General features: G+C 42.8%; 1 protein-coding gene across 2 annotated transcripts in view; it reads right to left on the bottom strand.

Annotated features, from left to right (window-relative positions):
• The window catches only part of GRIA1 (glutamate ionotropic receptor AMPA type subunit 1), a 187058-nt gene that overhangs the window by 15536 nt on the left and 153500 nt on the right, over positions 1-18022 (bottom strand). For both annotated transcript variants that reach the window (XM_080555266.1, XM_080555267.1), the window contains 2 exons: positions 3086-3284; positions 2313-2560 (listed from right to left, as the gene is read on the bottom strand). In XM_080555266.1, coding sequence (XP_080411392.1) covers positions 2313-2560; positions 3086-3284 — 447 coding nt within the window. The remainder of the gene's footprint in view (positions 1-2312; positions 2561-3085; positions 3285-18022) is intronic.

Raw genomic sequence — 18022 nt, 5'->3', positions numbered from 1 at the left:
TTGTACCTGCTACAACACCTATAATTACTTCTGGATTTTCAACCTTCTTTTCACTCATCAGTGGCAATATCCTGGCATTTTGATCCCAAGTAGAAGCAAGAAAAACAAAGATGAACTCTCATTTAGCATCTCTCTAGGATCCTTTCCTAATCATCTATAACAAAATGAGGAAAACCTGCCTCTCTTCAAAAGTAAAACGTCGCAGCAAAAAAACCAAATCCAGACGTGCTTCTAGAACAAACCCAATTTGTAAGTTAGGCCTGGCTCACGTATAACTCCAAACCAGGCTCAGAGCTTTTACTCTGTGGATAGATGTGAGTGAAGATGAAGCCTGAAAAGGAGACGTGCTGACTGTGCTATACAGATGCCTCATGAATGTCACCTTGCTCAGGGCAATCTCTCACGTGCAAAACGCCAAAGGGATAACAGACACTACATGAAGACTGTAGGGAACTATTAGGATTAAAACATTTAAAACAACAGGAACAAAACAAACATGATGGGACAAAAATTGACAGCAACTGTTCCAAAGAAACACCATAGAATGGGAAATAAAGCATTCCTCCTTTGCCATTAGGCCCATAAGAAATTCGTTCTACATGCAGTTGGGATGAAAAAGAGGAAATAAAAAGAAATGTTAGGAATTTTTGGAATCATGCCTAGCAGAGGGATGTTTGGAGCTGCAAAATTATAATGATTGATGCGCTTTTCTTTCTTTCTTTCTTTTTTCTTATTTCTCTTAGAAGTATGATAAATGGCTTCTTCACATGCCAACAAATTACAAGACAGGTAGGATGTTCCAGTTTGTTTGTTTTTATAATACAAAAATTAGGATACAAGATTGCTGTTAAAAAAATAAATAAATAGAATCAGACCTGCATCCTAATTTCCATATTTGCAAGACAGAAAACAAACAATGGTGTGAGTGTGCTGGAAAACATCTCAAAGCTGTGAGAAAAAATCCACCTTCTTTGGAGGGCCCCAAGGCACTTCAGAGCCTGAACCACACTGGATGCAGGAGTTGCCTTCTGGACCACCTGCATTGCATTCATGAGCTTCTCTAAAGTTACCTACAGCAACTGCTGATATATGAAGTGCTGAATCTAATTTGATCTGACTTAATAAATGTAGGTGCCAAAATCCTTGGGCCTAATCCACTACCAGTTGTTATGGCTTTGATTCTTTGGGTTAGTCTTGGCTCAGGAGCTGTGTGACCAGCTAAATTCATCAGCAAAGGCTCAACTAGTTGTTAGTACTCCAGAGACCATGTCTCTGCATTAGGTTATATCAGCAGTCAAGTATAAGGCCACACATACTACTCTGGTCAAAATATTTTGGTCAAAATATGTTTAATAAATAATTAATTCAGCTGGACCATCAAACAGAGTAATTAGAATTATTATTCTTCATGAGTGTAACATGAAGAATTTGCATGGCCACTGCTGAAAGGAACCATACCACACCACTGGTGCAACTCGGATCCCATGCAAGTTTGCAGACTGTGGTAACGCTGCTGTGAGCAGGTAAATTTGCATGATGCACTTTGCAGGTGGCCAGCTCGTGTCTAGAAGGAGTATGGCTGAGTGCAGTGCCCAAGCTCTGTTATTAACTCAGGTCTGGGTATGTACTTTTTCGGCGTTCTTTTTAAAGGAAGGTCTCTGAAGATAGTTTACCTGACAATTGGCAAAGGCATGTGACAGCTGCAGGTCTGGGCGCAGAAATGCAGGGTTTGTGCCCTTTGGATTTACCTTAAATTTGGTGCTTGCCAAAATCTGACAATTATTTGGTGAATGAAAATGTGCACCTTTTGCAGGACTTTCTCAAAGCTGGCTTCCCACCCTTCCCAAGTAGCAATTCCTCTTAGGAAACACCAAAATGTTTTCCCCATCAGAGCTCCCTCTGCAAGGATGGATCCAAGCCAGGGTAATACCATACTCTTGCAAAGCTGTGCATTTCACATGGCACAGGATGAGCACCCCTTCCAGATAATGCTCTGTGAAACCAATGGGTACACCACAGCAGCCCCCCTGCCATCACCTAATACAACAGAAACATTCATATTAAGTGGATCAGTCAAGATCCAGTTTCTAAATGCAGGGCTCGTATGACTAGATGCTCCCATTGCTGCTCAATGGGAGCTGGATATTTTACTTCCCTGCACATCATGCTGAGTGTTCGTACACCCTTCCCTCCACCTCCCCCACCTCCTTGCCCAAAGCTTTTGTGATTAACATGGCAATGGAGATTGAACTGTGTGCATACATTGATTTGCTGGGTGGGCTGGCAAAGGAAAGCAAATCCAAGCTACTTACCTCAGTGCAGACCCCTTTGGCGTTGCAATGCCATAGCCTTTGGAGTCCAAGTTACCTCCCACCTTCATGGTGTCACAGGGCTTCCGCTGCTCGATGTACTCGTTCATGGTGGACTCCAAGAGGTAGGCATACTTCCCTTTCGACTTCCTAACCCGGATCATTCCCTCTTCCGTCGTCCTCACAAAAACAGAGGGTTCGGCTGACTTCATGTATGTCCACATCTTCTCAAACACTGCTATTTTGGATCGCTGCATAGGACAGCAGAAACCCAACAGAGGTGTTAACAGAGGTTTGGGTGCCAGCTCAGATTTCCAGGTGTGACTGAACACTTACCACATACCGGATGGGACAAGGAAGACAAACAAGGTAACGGGATGTTAATGAACCTCTGGCCATTTCCTACACCAGGGCCCAGATCATTGCCTAGCCATGGGAGGGGTAGGATATTTGTGTATGGTAAGTGGTTTTACTGACAAAACCAAGGGCAAACCAAGCTGGAAGTCAGGAGATATCTGTAATGTTGGGGAGCACATGGATATTACACATTTTCATTTACAGTCGCAGAATATCATGTGCTATAGACACTGCCAGCCTTCTGAGCCGCCATGGGGAAACTGTTTTTTTGCTGTCCTAGGGGCAACTCAGAAGGTCCTAACATGGTAAGGGTAAGCAAGAGAAAAAACAGACCTGCGCTGCGGTGAGAGAGGACATTCCTGGAAGACTTGCCAAACAAGGGGCTAAGCAAAATGGTTGCATTAAAATTTCCTGTTTACCCTAAAAAACTCTTTAGTGGAACCAGCTTCCAGGGTCCCATAGGCGATTTCCGTCTGCTTGGCCAAGTCCTCGGCACTCTCAATGGGAGAAACCATCCTTTCCACCGTGAGGAAGGCAGCCAGGTTAGCTGTGTAGGAGGATATGATGATCAAGGTGAAGAACCACCAGACGCCACCGACTATGCGGCCGGAGAGAGACCTGTGCACAGAGGGGAGAGTCAGACAGGAGGGGTGTGAGGGTCTAAAAGATGCAGCTTGCTCTTGCAGGCCCATCATCTACCCAGGCATTCACCCGAAGTCACATTCTCCAGCCACTTCCAGGGAAGCCAAGGGTTTGTCTCAGTTCTTAATCTGTTTTTCAAGGTGTCAATGTAATTAGATGAAGAAAAAAAATCACAGTGAAAAGAAAAACAAAAAACACTCAAGAAACAGAACAAATCTGTTGATTTTCAATTCATTTTAGTGTATATAATAACGTTAATAATAAAATGTGGAGACAACTACCAGGAAGGTTCAGCTGGCCAGGACAATGCCCATCAGAACAATAGCTCTGGTGAGGTCTGTTTTATGGCATGTACCTACAATGAGAAGGAGCACCAGCGTGGAACCAGATAAGATATATAGACCATATTTCCATTGCCTGAAGTTTAAAAATCAAAACTCAACATTTTTCTAAAAGACATATTGAAGCTCAGAGAGGAGCTACAGCCTTAATGAATAATTTGCCTACTGACATTTTCTGGTTTGTACTCAGCAGAGGGCTAGACAAGATGTTCATAATAATGCCTTAAAATCTAAGTGTCTTGCACTTGCTGCAATCAAATAGCCAATTATCTGTAACCATTGGTTAACTATGGAGATAAATAAGTCAAACAAGCATTAGTTTTTATTAAAATCTTTTCAAACCATTTTTTGGGAGTAAAAGATAATTTTTAGAGTGGTCAGAAATGATGCGTTCTGCCTTAATTATTTATACACTCCTTCTCTAAATGCAGAGCACTGTTCCAGACAGAAGAAAACTTACGATGCTGTTTTAGAAAGCCAGACTGAATAGGGAGGACTTGGCCATGAGAAACACTGCTCATTTCTTTGTAGGAGTCCAAGTCTTAATGTGGCCTTTCTGCTGACCTAAGTCACTCCCCAGAAATACGGTTTATCAGACAGTAATGGAGATACCTCATTCCCGCTAACGGCACTGGACTAGCTCATGTCAGCATGTACCATGCCATGCCTGGGTCTGTGTGAAGCCTTGGGTCCAGCTGCTATGATTTACTGTGAGTTAACACAACTTGACAAACAAACCTGCATGCTCTGTTGCTCCAGTGAGGGAAAAATCCTGTATTGCTAATCACCAAAATTAGTGCTGGAAAGAGACTGAACCCACATAGCTCACCAGCTGCAAGACTTACCAGGATTACACACTTCTAGTTTGTCCAGTCTGGTTTTAAACACTGGCAATGCAATGGGAGCTGCTCCCCCAAACATGGGGTAATCTCCCCACTTAGATCAACCCACTCTGGAACCTTTGTAGTCAAAACTTTTTGAGATCACTTCCTAGCAGAAAGCAGGCATCAACTGCACGGTGACAGGACTCCCACACCTGCATTCACAGCACCCAGGGCAGAGCAGAAAGCACACATTTTCATGTGTGGACGTAAAAGTCATCCCACCACACATGCTCTCAGTCCCACAGTCCTGGAGACCGATCACAGACCAACTTCTGTGGTTAGAACTGGGTTGGGGTTCCATCATTTGGAACGCAGCCTCTGCCCCCCCCCCTTGCTTACTTCTTCCATGGGCATTTCGGAGTCAAGACAGCAAAGTCCATCTTACCATAAACTCAAGCGCAGTGAATGACTTTGAAGGATCCACCCCTAAAGTTCTCTCCAGATAGTCTACAGGACCTATCTCCAAGGTGATACTACAGAGAGTTTACAAATTATTTTCCTAACCACCCACATTTTAAAAGGAAAGACAGTTATGGAAAGATTTCTTCAGGTCTACAGCCTGGTTTCCAACTATCAGCCATATGCTTGTTACCCTCTCCTTCAGTGTCTCATGCAAACCTCCTCCTTAACTGGCAACTGCAGCAACATTGCCGACCAGACTGATGGTCCCTAATTCCAGATTAATTTCTTGTTATGCCTCCCCCTCACTGCCAGACGGGGGGGGGGGGGGGGCTCACAGGTTTGTTGTGGGAGTGCTAGATCCCATGGAAAGGCTGGAAGATGGTCACTGTTCTTCTACCCTACCTTCAACTCTCCAGGAGAGATGTACTCACCAAACAACCCATGAGATGAACAGGGATGAACGGGGGGACCTGCAGGTGTGATTCACCCCATCTATCTCAGGTGGGGAGGAGGTCTCTCTGGTGACCTCCCTCTCTAATGAGTTTTGAAGGAACTGGGATCACTAGATTGGACCAGACAGTAAAATTTTAAGGAGCTGAACTTAGAGGAGATAAATGTCACCACCATGCTTACCATGTGGAGAATACTCAGAGCGCCGACTGTCAGCACAAACATATTTACCTTTCGTTTCAGATTTGGAGAGGGATTGGAGAGGGAGGCAGCTATGGATTCAGCTCACATGTCTTCAGACTGATGGGGAAGAGGAAAAAAATACCTGTCTCTAATTAGTCTGGATGATGTGTGCTTAGGGAAGGAAGCGCTCAGAAAAGGCAGAGGCATTAAACAAAAGTAACCGGATAATGTCAAATACAACAATCTCTGCTGATGAAGGCCACTTTGAGCTGGCAAAATCCATTTGCATGGCAAATAATCACATTCATCTCCAGCTGCAAATTATACAGCCTTTCCTTCCTGACGAAGCTGGGATATTTCTGTGACTTGTTTCAATCCCTTCAGCGGCAGTCAGCCGGATTCCTGCCTCTAGACCCTCGGCACCCGAGCAGTATTCATTACTGGCTTATCCCACGGGGGCTGCCTGCTGTCAGCTGCAGATGGCTTATGCTTCCCAGCTCCGCACCTGGCGGTGACAGCATGAAAAAGTAACTATGGCGTATTCAGACTGGGAGGCAACAAGAAGGGCTGGGGAAAGAGGAAGAGGGGCGTAGAAGCTTTTTTCCCATGGGAGCAAGCTGGGACGGGATGTGTGTCCGTATCATGCACTGGTCTCATTTGGGCTGTGTACGCTGCTCGTGCTGGTCATTTCTCCTCATTAAGTGAGATGCTGTGAGTAGGTGAGTGCTCAACCGCACAGACAGCAGAGGAAAGGAGAGGAGATAAACAGCTTGCTGCGACTGCTAGCATGGCTAGGGCTTCATCTGTATAGTACTGTGCTGCAGACACCGCTAATGGGCAATGTTAGCCCTTGTTGCTAGACTGACTTAGAGCTAGAAGCTGTGAATCTAAACTGCTGTAAACACACAGCAGAGAAATCACTTAGCATATGGGCTCTTCAGGACATCGTCCGTTCACTCCGCGGCAGTGCAGCATCTAACACAAAGGAGCTCTGGCTGGCGAGGGAGTCTCCTGGAGGCTACTGCTGTACAATAGGATGTGTGATAATAGTCACAAGGAAACATGGCACAGGCAGATGCGATCCCATACAGCATCTCTGTGGCTCAGTAGCAGTGAACACAGGTTGAACAGGACTGGATTTCTCTGGATAATCACATTGCCTATTCAGATTTTGAGCCAATGCCCACTACTGCTTACCAAAAGTAAGTGGTTGGAAAGACAATATCCATTAGCCTTGTTCTGCTACTTCTGTACACCACACAGGACAGCAGCAGTGCTACCATCAAGGGACACATTTGTAAAAGTGCCTTTGTAATTTAGGAGATAATGTTCCGTTTCTGGAAGTCACTTGAAAACTGGGGAGCTAAAACTCTGGTCAAAAGCCAGTGGGACTTGGAGTTATATTTACGCTCTAATAACAACAGTCACAGAGGAGTAGATACACCTTATACTTTTAGGTCACTTTGAGGTTTTGAAAATCTCACTCCACAGCTAGGAAACAGAAAATGACCTTCCACGGAAACAGATGTTCTACATCTCGGCCCTAGCAAAGTTCGTTTCTCTTCTCTAATGGGCAGTACGGGGTTTAAATCCTCCTGCACTGAGAATTTACATATCCCCGTACCTGCCCAAGTGTAACATGGAGGCAATCAGCTCTCTGCCATGTGGAAATGAGTTAATGCCTCAGTCCTCTGCCGAGCTAAGGTGAGATGGGGCACACTGGTTAGTACTTTAAAGATATGCCATGGTTTTGACATTTGAATTTGTCCTAATCATTCCCCCTTCCTCTCCCAGACTTGGGGGCCTGCCTGCCCCTCACAGAACAGTAACAGGAGCGGGGGGCTCCTTTCCAACATCACTCTTGCAGAAGTAGGTAGTAAATACCCTGCCCTCGTTACCCGTGGTGCATATTCTACTTAAAATTACAGCTGGTTGGGAACCAGAATTTCAGTGCCTTGGAGAATTCTGAAATTGTAAATTAAACCTTAATATTCACAATTAGAATGAAAAGCTAATGAGCACAAAAGTCCTCTAAAAGTAGCATTCTGAAAATGATTGGCTTGGGTCCATCCAAGCTTTCATTTTTCTATTACTTACTGTTTCATTTCTGAAGGGCTAAAAGGTATAATTTTGACATAGTAAACAATTTTGTTTCTGCTTTCTCATTACAAATACTCTTCTTTCAGCTTTTATAATACATTAAAGTCTTACCTACCACACATATCATTTAAAAGGTAATTCTGGAATGTATTATTTTATATCTGTCTAATGGAAATACTGCAAATGACCCAGCTGAAATTAATCATTTTGATTTTCTCACTTAGGCAACACTTTTTTTTTCCCACTCCTTACAAAAGCAACTGCATTTTGCCAGTAGAAAGCAGAAAACAATTGTGAGTTCCCTTTGTTCCCATGCAGTGATTGTTTTGTAATGTTTTAGCCTTAGCATTGATGGATTTTTCACAGAAAAAAAAGAAAATCATGCAGCTATAATCTCTTATTTCTTAAAACAAAATACAATCCTTGATCAAACAATTTGCTCTTTGATCTTATCCCTTGAACAAGGTATGAAAAACTGACAAGAGTTTTCCTCTGCTTTGCCATCTTATTAGAAGAAGCATCATACATTTTTACAAAAACATTAACACTATTATCAAAAAATATACAAAGTAAATGTCATTGGAAAACTGTTCGAGCAGCATCTCGGTTCTCTCCCACATCTCCCCTCCCCCTTACCAAATCCATTTCTTATGGAGAATTACACCTAAACTGACAGCATTTTAATTAGAAACGCAAATCTGGGATTCTAAAGCCATAGTTGCTTTGGGAGGATTTCCCAGATTTGCTGTTAAATTCTATTCTAATAAAGGCTCACTTAGTTAACTGACATATTTGTCACTGAATGAATTTATGCAAAACTGTGGAAAGAAAAGCTCCTGTATGCTTGTTCTGTTGATTGTGGGTCAAATCCACTTTTGGTCTTCTACCCACACAGATCCTCTGATCTCCAACACTACTTTGCTAATTTGATACTGACTGTAGATAATTTCATGGCTCTGTCTGAGGGCTGACTCGGTAGTGGATTAGCTGAAAATATTTTGCTCCCGTTCTGTTCTTATTTTAAACAATTTTTCAGCATTAAGCTCCATCAATGTAAATGAGCTGAGCTTTTTCTGCATGTCACGTACCATCTAGAATGACTGGTCTCACCGTTTTATCTCTGACCCTGACACGAACGCCAGATTTACTTGAGAAGTCTGTGAATAGCCATGGACATGTGAACTTACTGCGGGGATATGGAGCTGGGAACAGCTCTTGGTGCATTCATCACATAAATGCTGCAAAACTCTTATCCTCTTACGATCTGCTGTGCTACAGAGATCTGAATGAGCTACCAACTGTTTGTCATGAAATTGGAGTGATTATAATGCATGTTTCTCTATCTGTGCTGTATTATTAATTTTTCTTGCCCTTGTTAGCTTACATTTACTCATTATTGAATCCTACCACCTGGTACAAGAGTCTGGGCTTTATCACTGAGTGTCCAGAGAGCACTTACAAACAGCACTACGAATCAACTATTCCTTCCTCAGCTCACCTCAACTTCTCTGCAGAGGTAATAGCTGAAAATTTTAATTCTCTATGAGTAACTTTAACCAGTGAGAATGGGTAAGGCAGCTGAAGGTATGCAGGTACTGGGAATCCCATGCTGTATCTCTCCTGTTTGTCTAATTTCTAACATAAAAACAAACAAACAAAAAAAAAAAAAAGGAAAAAAAGGAAAAAACTTGAGAGCTGCTTAACTTTTCTGTGTGGGCTGGAGATCTGCCCTTCCTCATGCTTTAATGCAAACCATGCCAGTTCATCCGACCCCCAAAACCAACATGCTGGAAGGAAGCAGTATAGATTGCAGAATCTCAGCAGAAGCCATTTTACAAAGGGGCCTTAAGGTCACTTGCTGGGTAAATATTGCAACAACTGAACATATTGCCTGAAAATATGCAGAGTATTCAAATGGGAGCATATATCCATATGAGGCTTTAATTATAAGTCACAGTTTATTTATTGTTTCTTTTCATCTAAGCTAATGGTCTTGGACCATTTCATCTCTTCTTTTGCATACTATGTTGGCATTTTTTCTGCAATTTCCCTTTAATGGTCAAAACCTCTTTCTAAAATGAGTATTCCTGCTTAGACAGAAAAGTATCTTGCCATTTGTGGTTCTCCAGTTATCGGAGCTAGGACAGCTGCAAAGTACCAGCATGACTACATAGAGCAGCTACGTGCTGTTTTCAAGAGGTTCACTTAGCATTTTGACAGGCGAGAGGTACCTAGTGACCTAAGCAGAGGACTAGCAGCCAAGAGCTCTTCTTCTGTTCCTTGGGAAGCCCTGGCACTTTATGGGATCCAGAGTAGCTTGTTTCATGTCTCTAATTCAGTTCCCAGCTGTGGAAGAAAAGGTTGAATCACATTTATGAACTTCACCTGGAAGGGTGGTCTGAAGCATTGGTCACCAGGTGGAATGTGGCTCTGACATTCTTCTGTGCCCATTTCTCCTTCCTGAAACACTCAGTCCCAGCATGCAGAGGCAGCGCTAGGTGGGCCCAGCTAAGCAGCAGCTGATTTACAGGCTCAAGGTTGTGCAGGTTGTGCCCTCCTATGGCCTTCAATGGCTGAGCAATGCAGCCTCCCGAAACTCAACCAGCAAAACTCACCTGCTCAACCAGCAAAGTAAGGTGTCACACAAGCATGGACTGAAATGGGCAAGCAGCCCCCCTAGACTTCAGCAGGCCCCACATACTACAAAAACACTCCCACAAAGCAGAACTGCAGAACTGAGCTATGTTCTTTGCTTGAGGGAGCTGCCATCCCTTAGCAGTCAGAACCGGCTGCTGAGTTGAGATCCCTATCCCCCAAACTGCAGGATAATGCACCCAACTCTTCCAGAAGGCTGCTAAAAAAAGTACAGAAAAGAGCTAGAACAGAGGGATGAGGTGAAACACTGAGAAAATATAGGAGTAGGTTGAAAGGCAGAACAGATAGACCCAAAGAAATAGACTGTGATCCTCTTAAGTATCGGCACAATGTGCCTCGCCACATTGCAAACCAGGGTAGTTTAAGGGATTAATGTTTAGACAGAAGCTTGCTGAGAAACACGTAGTTACTTTGGGCTGCTCGGCAGCTCTGGTGAAAGGCAAAGTCATCCCTGTTTGCAGTTTTGCCAGCTTTTGCTACAAGGAAAAAGCAACTTTCATCATGCCTTTGAGCAAAAATTTCACTGTAAAAAAGGCTCTTCACGTATTTTTCTCACTTTGGTGACATATGTTAGCTTTGCTGAGAAAAATTCACAAGGTGACAAGCATAAAATTTTGTCAGAAGCACTCACTGGAGAGCCCCAGGAGATTCATTACTAAGGAACTTCCTCAACCTCAGGTGGCCCTGAATTTAACAGCAGCCATCCTTCTTTTTAAACAATGGCCTATTGTGCCCATGTCCTTTGCTGTGTTTCTAGATTTCATATGCCCTCCCTCAGCTTCTTCTACAAAGTCCGCTCGATGAAAAGGCTGTTTTCTTTTTTTCTTACAAAGATTTAATATTTTGGATTATATATTACCATTCTTCATTTTTCCAAAATCTTTCTTTAGTCATCTATATATGCTCACAGTTTAGAGCTCCATTCCTGAGACTTCTGGCCAATGTTACTATTTTTTTTTTTTTGGTCTGTCTTTGGCTCAGATTTCCCAGTCTGAGAAGAGAAAGACTTTTTCTCCAAGGAGAGTATTTTCTGCAGTGGAAGGTTTTAGTCTGAGCAATATTCCCAAATATTCCCTTCCTTTTCTCTCTCTTAATTTCTGATCTAAAATGGGATACCTGGCCAGGATAGTAGATGAGAAATTTTCTCAATTTTCAATGTTTAGCCTTTCTTTTTTTCTACAAGGGCATACCATATTCCTTGTAGAAGTGGTAGGGAACGAGTATGGTCTCTCTTCCCAGCCAGTGCCATTTGGGAGAGCCTTATGAGCACAGGAATACCTGTCTTTCAATGTTAAAACTCCCACACTAAGAAGCAGAGAGTGTTTCTGCTGGCTCTCTTTTACCTGCTAACATCCATTTGGTGATTTTTTTTTCTCCAAAGGCTTCAGAAACACTGCTGAGATGAAAAGCTGGCCCCTGCCTCAGTCTGCCTCTCTGCAGCTTAAGATCTTGCTTCTCTTATGAGAGCTTCAAGAAGCAAGAGAGGAGAAAATTCTTCCTATGGGAGAGCATTCCGGGTGCTCGACTCCTACAGCTGGGCCCTTGTGGCCCCCCCTCTTCACGTCTCACAGTGCAGGACACATGCAGGATCACTGTTCTTGATGCTTTTCCTTTCACCATACAAGGACTCCTCTTCTCTTCCTCTCTGCTCTTCTGTTCACATATTTGCCTTCTATTACATCTCATAAGACTTCACTAGGAGAATTCATTAGTGTATATAACATGCTTTGAGTTTGTTCGAATAACGGTGATGTTACACTTTTTCACTTTTATAGGCTCTTTTATCTGAAGATCAAAGTAGTTAGTTATCATTACCATGACCGGATTATTGCTGCTTAGCCTTTGGATCTAAGGGTAAGCGGCAACTCTTCTGCATAGGCATTAATGAGAACTACTGGATGGTTTCATTAAATTGATTGAATGCCTTAAAGTATGTTAATGCTTACAGAAAGAGGTGCATACATGCGTTGTATGCCTCCTTCCCTTCTATCTGATGGTTTGGGTTAGGTGACACCTGGCTGTCACTTTAGGCTGTTTCTTTAGTCCACGTGAAAATGGAAGAAAGACCATCATGGAGGACCTCAGATGTGCCTACTTCAACCCCAGACTCTGTCCAAGCACAGAAAAGCTTTTTTTTTTTTTTTTTTTTTTTTTTTTTTTTTTTGTCAAAAAAAGCTTTTTGTTAGTATGACCCACATTTCCCCAGCACCTGCTGGTTGTGCCACACTGGCGTCTCGGATGGCAGAGTAGTCCCAATGAGACGTTTAGCATCTCATCACTCCAAACAGCACAATCTCATCTCAAGATCTTGACCTGCTAGTGCATTCATTGATCCCTACAGAAAACAAAGCAATTTAGGCTTATTCCACGCAGGACAGTTGTGAAAATGTTAATGACTAAGAAACCTTTGTGCTGGACCAGAACAAACTCAAATTGCCCTGGTGAGATATTTGCTTGGCTGGAGCTTTTGCCTGAAACAGAGAAAATAACAGAATGAAGGAAGATGAGAGGGCGAGGTGAGGGAACTCTGTGTAACCCTATTTGCTCGACAAAGCCCAGATACCTTAGCACCAGGAGCAAGACCTTCTGAGAAGAAACTTCACTGATAGAAAGCAAAGCAGCAGCTTTCACAGAGGGATGCTTTTGATTTTTTCTTAATATTTAAATTGCATATGTGCCCAAACAGTTTGTGAACCCAGAGACTGTGTTGTTCCTGGTCTGTTTGCATGTGGGTAAATTTTCAGAATATGCCTACTTGTTTTAAACTCTTCCCATCTTTACAATTCACCTCCATCCTGGCATGCAGCACTCCCAGCCTCAGCAGGGAGCTCCTGTAAAACCCTGTTGTCCTCTCCTGAGAACATTTGTTCAACAACTGAGCAAAAAGTATTTTATAGAATATTTCCATCCAGGTCAACTCCATGTGGCTTTAATTAAACCTTAATTCTCCTTTCTACTTCTGTCTCTTTTTTCTCTGGAAATTATATTGCTTTTTCCAATTACTGAGTTTCATCAAGCCCTTCACAATGAACAAAACAGCACTTCTTTTGTACTTCTATAAATTTGTCCTTGCTTGCTCACTGTTTGGGATGTTGCAATGAACATGGTTTGCTGTATACACACATTCCTGAACTTATTGCAAAAAGGGCGTATGGTGCTTCCCTAGTTACCAGGATAGGTAGTTGGGATGAAATCTGGGACAAAAGCAAAACTAGTGCAAAAATCCCAAGTGCCAGTGGAATACGGTAACTACTCTGAGCCTTTCAGTTGAAGGCCAAGAGGTTTTGGCCAGCTCCAGGGAGTTAACCCAGCAAGGAGCTGCTGTAGATGCTCTGTGTGGTGTGAGCCAGAACAATTTCAGTCGAGGAGCACAATGCTTATTTGACTGTATCCAGACAGTGTGCAGATGATATCTTAGTGCTGACAAAAGTTATGTACAGCATATGGATGAGTTATTTAAACTCATCACAGGGTTTCCCTGTGAAAACACACTCAGGGCTTCCCATCTTGGCTACAACATTTTTCCTGAGTGCCAACATTAAAGCGGGGTGTTACAGGCGGCTTTGCAAAGGCCACCACTTCAGGGAGATGGAGGTCATTGAGCTCCTCACAGCCTTTATCCTTTCACAAAAACACTTGGAAATCTACCTAGCTATGAGGAAGACGCAACCATGCACAGTCTTGACTGCAGCTTGGAGAATGTCAGGCCCCAGCTGAGCCGACTGCTCGGGGATAACAGGTTATGAAGAGGGAAGAAAATGAAAAGAGAAAGCGTGTTTCTATTATTGATTGAAAATCAGCAAGTGGGAGCACAGCGTAATAGGAGTCCTTGGAGGCTCTGAGGGTCTCCTGCTGGAGTCACGGAGAAGGCTATGAATCTCAAGCACCCATATAAATGATAGCAGCACTCATGATCCCGAGTCAGTGCGCAGCACTTGACACACAAGTAGCACATGCTATTTCCACATCAGAGATGTTCTAATAACATTTCCCAATAGATTGAAAAAAATGCCAGTGCACTTGTTTCCCCACTATTTTTTCTTTTGTTCTCAGTAGAAAATATCAGAAACATTTATTTAGTCCTAAAAAAAGAGATGGCAAATACATTTTTAGCTTAATAAGTCTGCTTTTGAGTCAAGTGTTTGACTTTTCATTTCAAATACAGCTGGTGGAAAGATTAGTAAATCTGTCACTCACTGAGGAGACTTTCAGCAATTTTCTTGCTGTCCCCCAGCAACCTCAATGGCAGAAGCTTGAAGTGAGAGTCGTGCAAGAGCAACTAGACGTGTCTGAGAGTGAGACCATCCCAAGGTACTGCCTTACAGATCATTGGAGGAAACATTCATTTCCTCTGCTGCATTTAGAAATTCTCAGATGGTGGAGCGTGGAAATCCAAGAGATTCATTTTTTCTTTTACAGATGAAATTGCATTTTACCAACAATATTCTGTTACTTAAGCATTTCTTTCTTCTGAGACCTCTGTATCCTTCAGCATTTTCCCAAATGAAATAGAGGATAGCAAGGATGACTATTTTGAAAGAATTTCCATTTTCCCCTGGCTGCCACATTTTGGTTGCCATGGAATTGCGCAAGCTCCGAAGGGGCCTGTTTAGATATATATTGTGCAATTTGTCAAGCTGCTCCTCTGGTGAGTCACTTTCCCTGGTTAAGTACATTTCAGAAATAAGTGTGGTCATCAGTTCTGGTGATTTGCAAATACTGCTCTTACCCTGTGACCTGAATTTCCTCTCCCTGGACATAATTAACTCTGCCAGGTAGAGAGAATTGCAAAATCATTTGGTACACTTTTAAAAGGAAAGAAGGCTTCTCCAGAAATTGAAATCCTAATTTTTTACTTTTATTCTTAAAGACCAACATTAGCCCACCAGTTCAAGAAAACTGCCAAAAATAAATGGTCCTGAGTTTTGTCTCCATGGACAAGCCTCCAAGTCTTCCAGATTCACCCCACATTGGGGCAGGAATAGGAGGGATGCTAAACCAACCTTGTCCCCAGGGCAGCCCCAGCATGAGCTGCAAATTGCTTGTGCTCCCCAAGGAAAGGACAAACTGCCACTTCCTTCTTTGAAAAATGTACCCTTTGCTTTGAGACTGCACAGTGAATCCAACTGGCGGTGAGCAACCTGGCTTGTAGAAGCAAGCAATAAAATCATCATCTCCCATGTCTCCAGAGAGGCTTTAGCAAGCCCTGCCACTGACCTCTGCTCCTGCTGACGCTGCCTGCCTGCCGGGAATGGTACCAGCAATGCTCACCTCCTCCTTTTTCTGCCCACATAGGATCACATCTGAAAAAGTGTCAGCCCTTAGACCTTCCCATGTAAAAGGTGCAAGGCAAAATAAATTGAAAAAAAAAAAAAAAAGCGCAAACCCTTCCTGTTTGCTTGTAGGACTCCTGTTTTGGGAGAGTTTACACAGCTCTCCAGGGACTCTCTCCAGGACATGTAACATCTTGTTTAAGGTTATAATGGGTATTGCAAAGATGGCATCAGAAGTGTGCATCAGGCCAAAAAGGCAGGCAGATGCTTAGGGTGTCAGGGAAGATGCCTACTGAATCTGAAAAGAGTTGCCAAATAAACACCCAGACCTGATCTTCATTTCAGGAAGGAATTAAAATCCTCTTAATTGCTAAATGCCCTTGGTTCTCATTTCCCTAATTCTCATTTTTAACAAAATAACTACACCGCGAAAGTTAGTTAACAAAGAACAGAACAGAAATAATTCCCTTGAAACAATCCAAATGAAACCTCTCACCAAAAAAAGAAAAGACTATTTGTCCTAACCAATTTCTGATTTAGATCTTCTCTAGAACTGAATAAAATCCTTCAGTACTAGGAACATCTTGATGAAATTTGAAAGTGCTGCTATTTTTCAAAATCTCCAGAGGATAGATTAGAAAAAAACATCAACAACTTGTAGTGCAATTTTACTGTTATTTCCACCAGCTCTGTGGCTGAAGTCTCCTGTGATTTTTTTCAATTGATCTAAAAAGAAATGTAAATAAACAGGAAAAATACCAGAGGAAAGTGTTCAGCATTAATTACAGGTACATAATAAATACTGCATTTGCTCTTCCACAGACATCCCGCTATGACTGAGAGCACCACAGTGCCTGCAGAAGAAGCTGCAGTGAAATGTAAGCCTGGCTGCACACTGCTATAGATCAGCCAGAGTGCAGTGTTTCCTTGTCACTAAAAACAAATAACGATGTCCACAAGATACGTATAAATAATAGATGGTATCTATTGACTGGATAGCAGCCAGCATTTGTATCTCTCCTTCCCACCCCCGAGCGCTCTCATTCATCACCCCTGCCAGCAGACAACCCTAAGCAGCACGTTCCCTCCGCACCCTGCGCCGGCTCCAGGTCTGGGCTCTGCAGACAACTTAGGTCTCATTTCACTCTTATCTCCAGGCAGCTGAAGGGTGGATCACATCCTGCACCTTGTCTCCTTGCGCACAGTAAACACCCACCTTGCAGGGATCAGCCAGCACAGAAATTCCTCCTGCTCCTGCATCCCTGCTGGTGCTCTCAAAATGCCCCCTCGCAAGTCTGGCTCTGTCCCAGCCCCAGGCTGTGATGAAAGCTTCATTTTTCTCTTCCCTTCCAACTTAGGTTGACCAGGGTAACTCCAGCTCTGTTTTCAATATAATGAGCAATTATAATGAGCATTTTCAAGCAGGTATCGTGACACGACACCTTATTGTGTCAGGACACAACTACACATATCCCTTCTACTCGTGTTATGTTGTGAAAGGAATCTAAAATATACACGTTTCATTCCCACAGCACAATATAAAGAATGTTTTCATGAAGCCCTTTTATTTTTGGAAATGTCTGTTTAATTTTCTTCTAACATGGCACAAAGAATGGCTCTATTTGCTGGGTGACACTGCGTGATATTTATCTGTCAAACTCCACTGGGGACAAGACTTCTATAGTCACTTGGTCAAAACCATGCACGTTCTATCTCATGGTATCTTCAAAGGAAGAACAAATGCCTTTCCGGAAGATATATTTTAACCAAATGCATTTAACTTTAGTCAAACATAAGTTTTCTGAGTTAAAGAAAGGGTAACTGGATTAAATTTGATAGTCTTTAATATACAGGAAGTCTCTTTTGGGCTCAAGCCATATGAAGCAATGCATTTTGAGATAAAAAATAGAAGATCAAGCTTGGAAGCTGAGAGCAGAAATATATATTTTGCTCACTGCTTTTTTTATCCGTTTCACTACAATCAAATAATTCATTCTGGAGGAAATGATGGGGCAGGTGAAAAATTCAATGCCTCTTTCTGCTGCAGAGGAGGTCTGGAAGCCCAGATGTCACCCCAGTCTCCTCCCAATGCTCCCAGGTCTGTCCTGAGTGAGGAAAGGCAGCAGTGGACTGGATGTTAGTGAGGTCCCACTCTCCACAGCTGCTATGCACCAGGGTTATTTTAAGCTCTGAACACAATTTATCAAATTACATTTCTGAAAAATGGTACAATATGAGTCATATTTACTTCACATTTCTCTTGCTGCAGGCTCTTGCTATTGGCCGCGGGTTATTTATTACCTCTGACGCTTGCTCTGAGAATCTCCTTTCTGGGTCTGTATTTCACATTTAATGAGTGCTTTTGCAATTTCATGTCTGTTTTCTGAAGTTAAGGTGGCACTTCGCACAGACTAATGGTTTATAGC

This window comes from Anser brachyrhynchus (assembly GCF_964034855.1).
Source record: "Anser brachyrhynchus genome assembly, chromosome: 14".
Taxonomy (NCBI): Eukaryota; Metazoa; Chordata; class Aves; order Anseriformes; family Anatidae; genus Anser; species Anser brachyrhynchus.
Note: the sequence above shows the minus strand (reverse complement) of the source record. Positions and strands in the feature narration are given on the sequence as shown.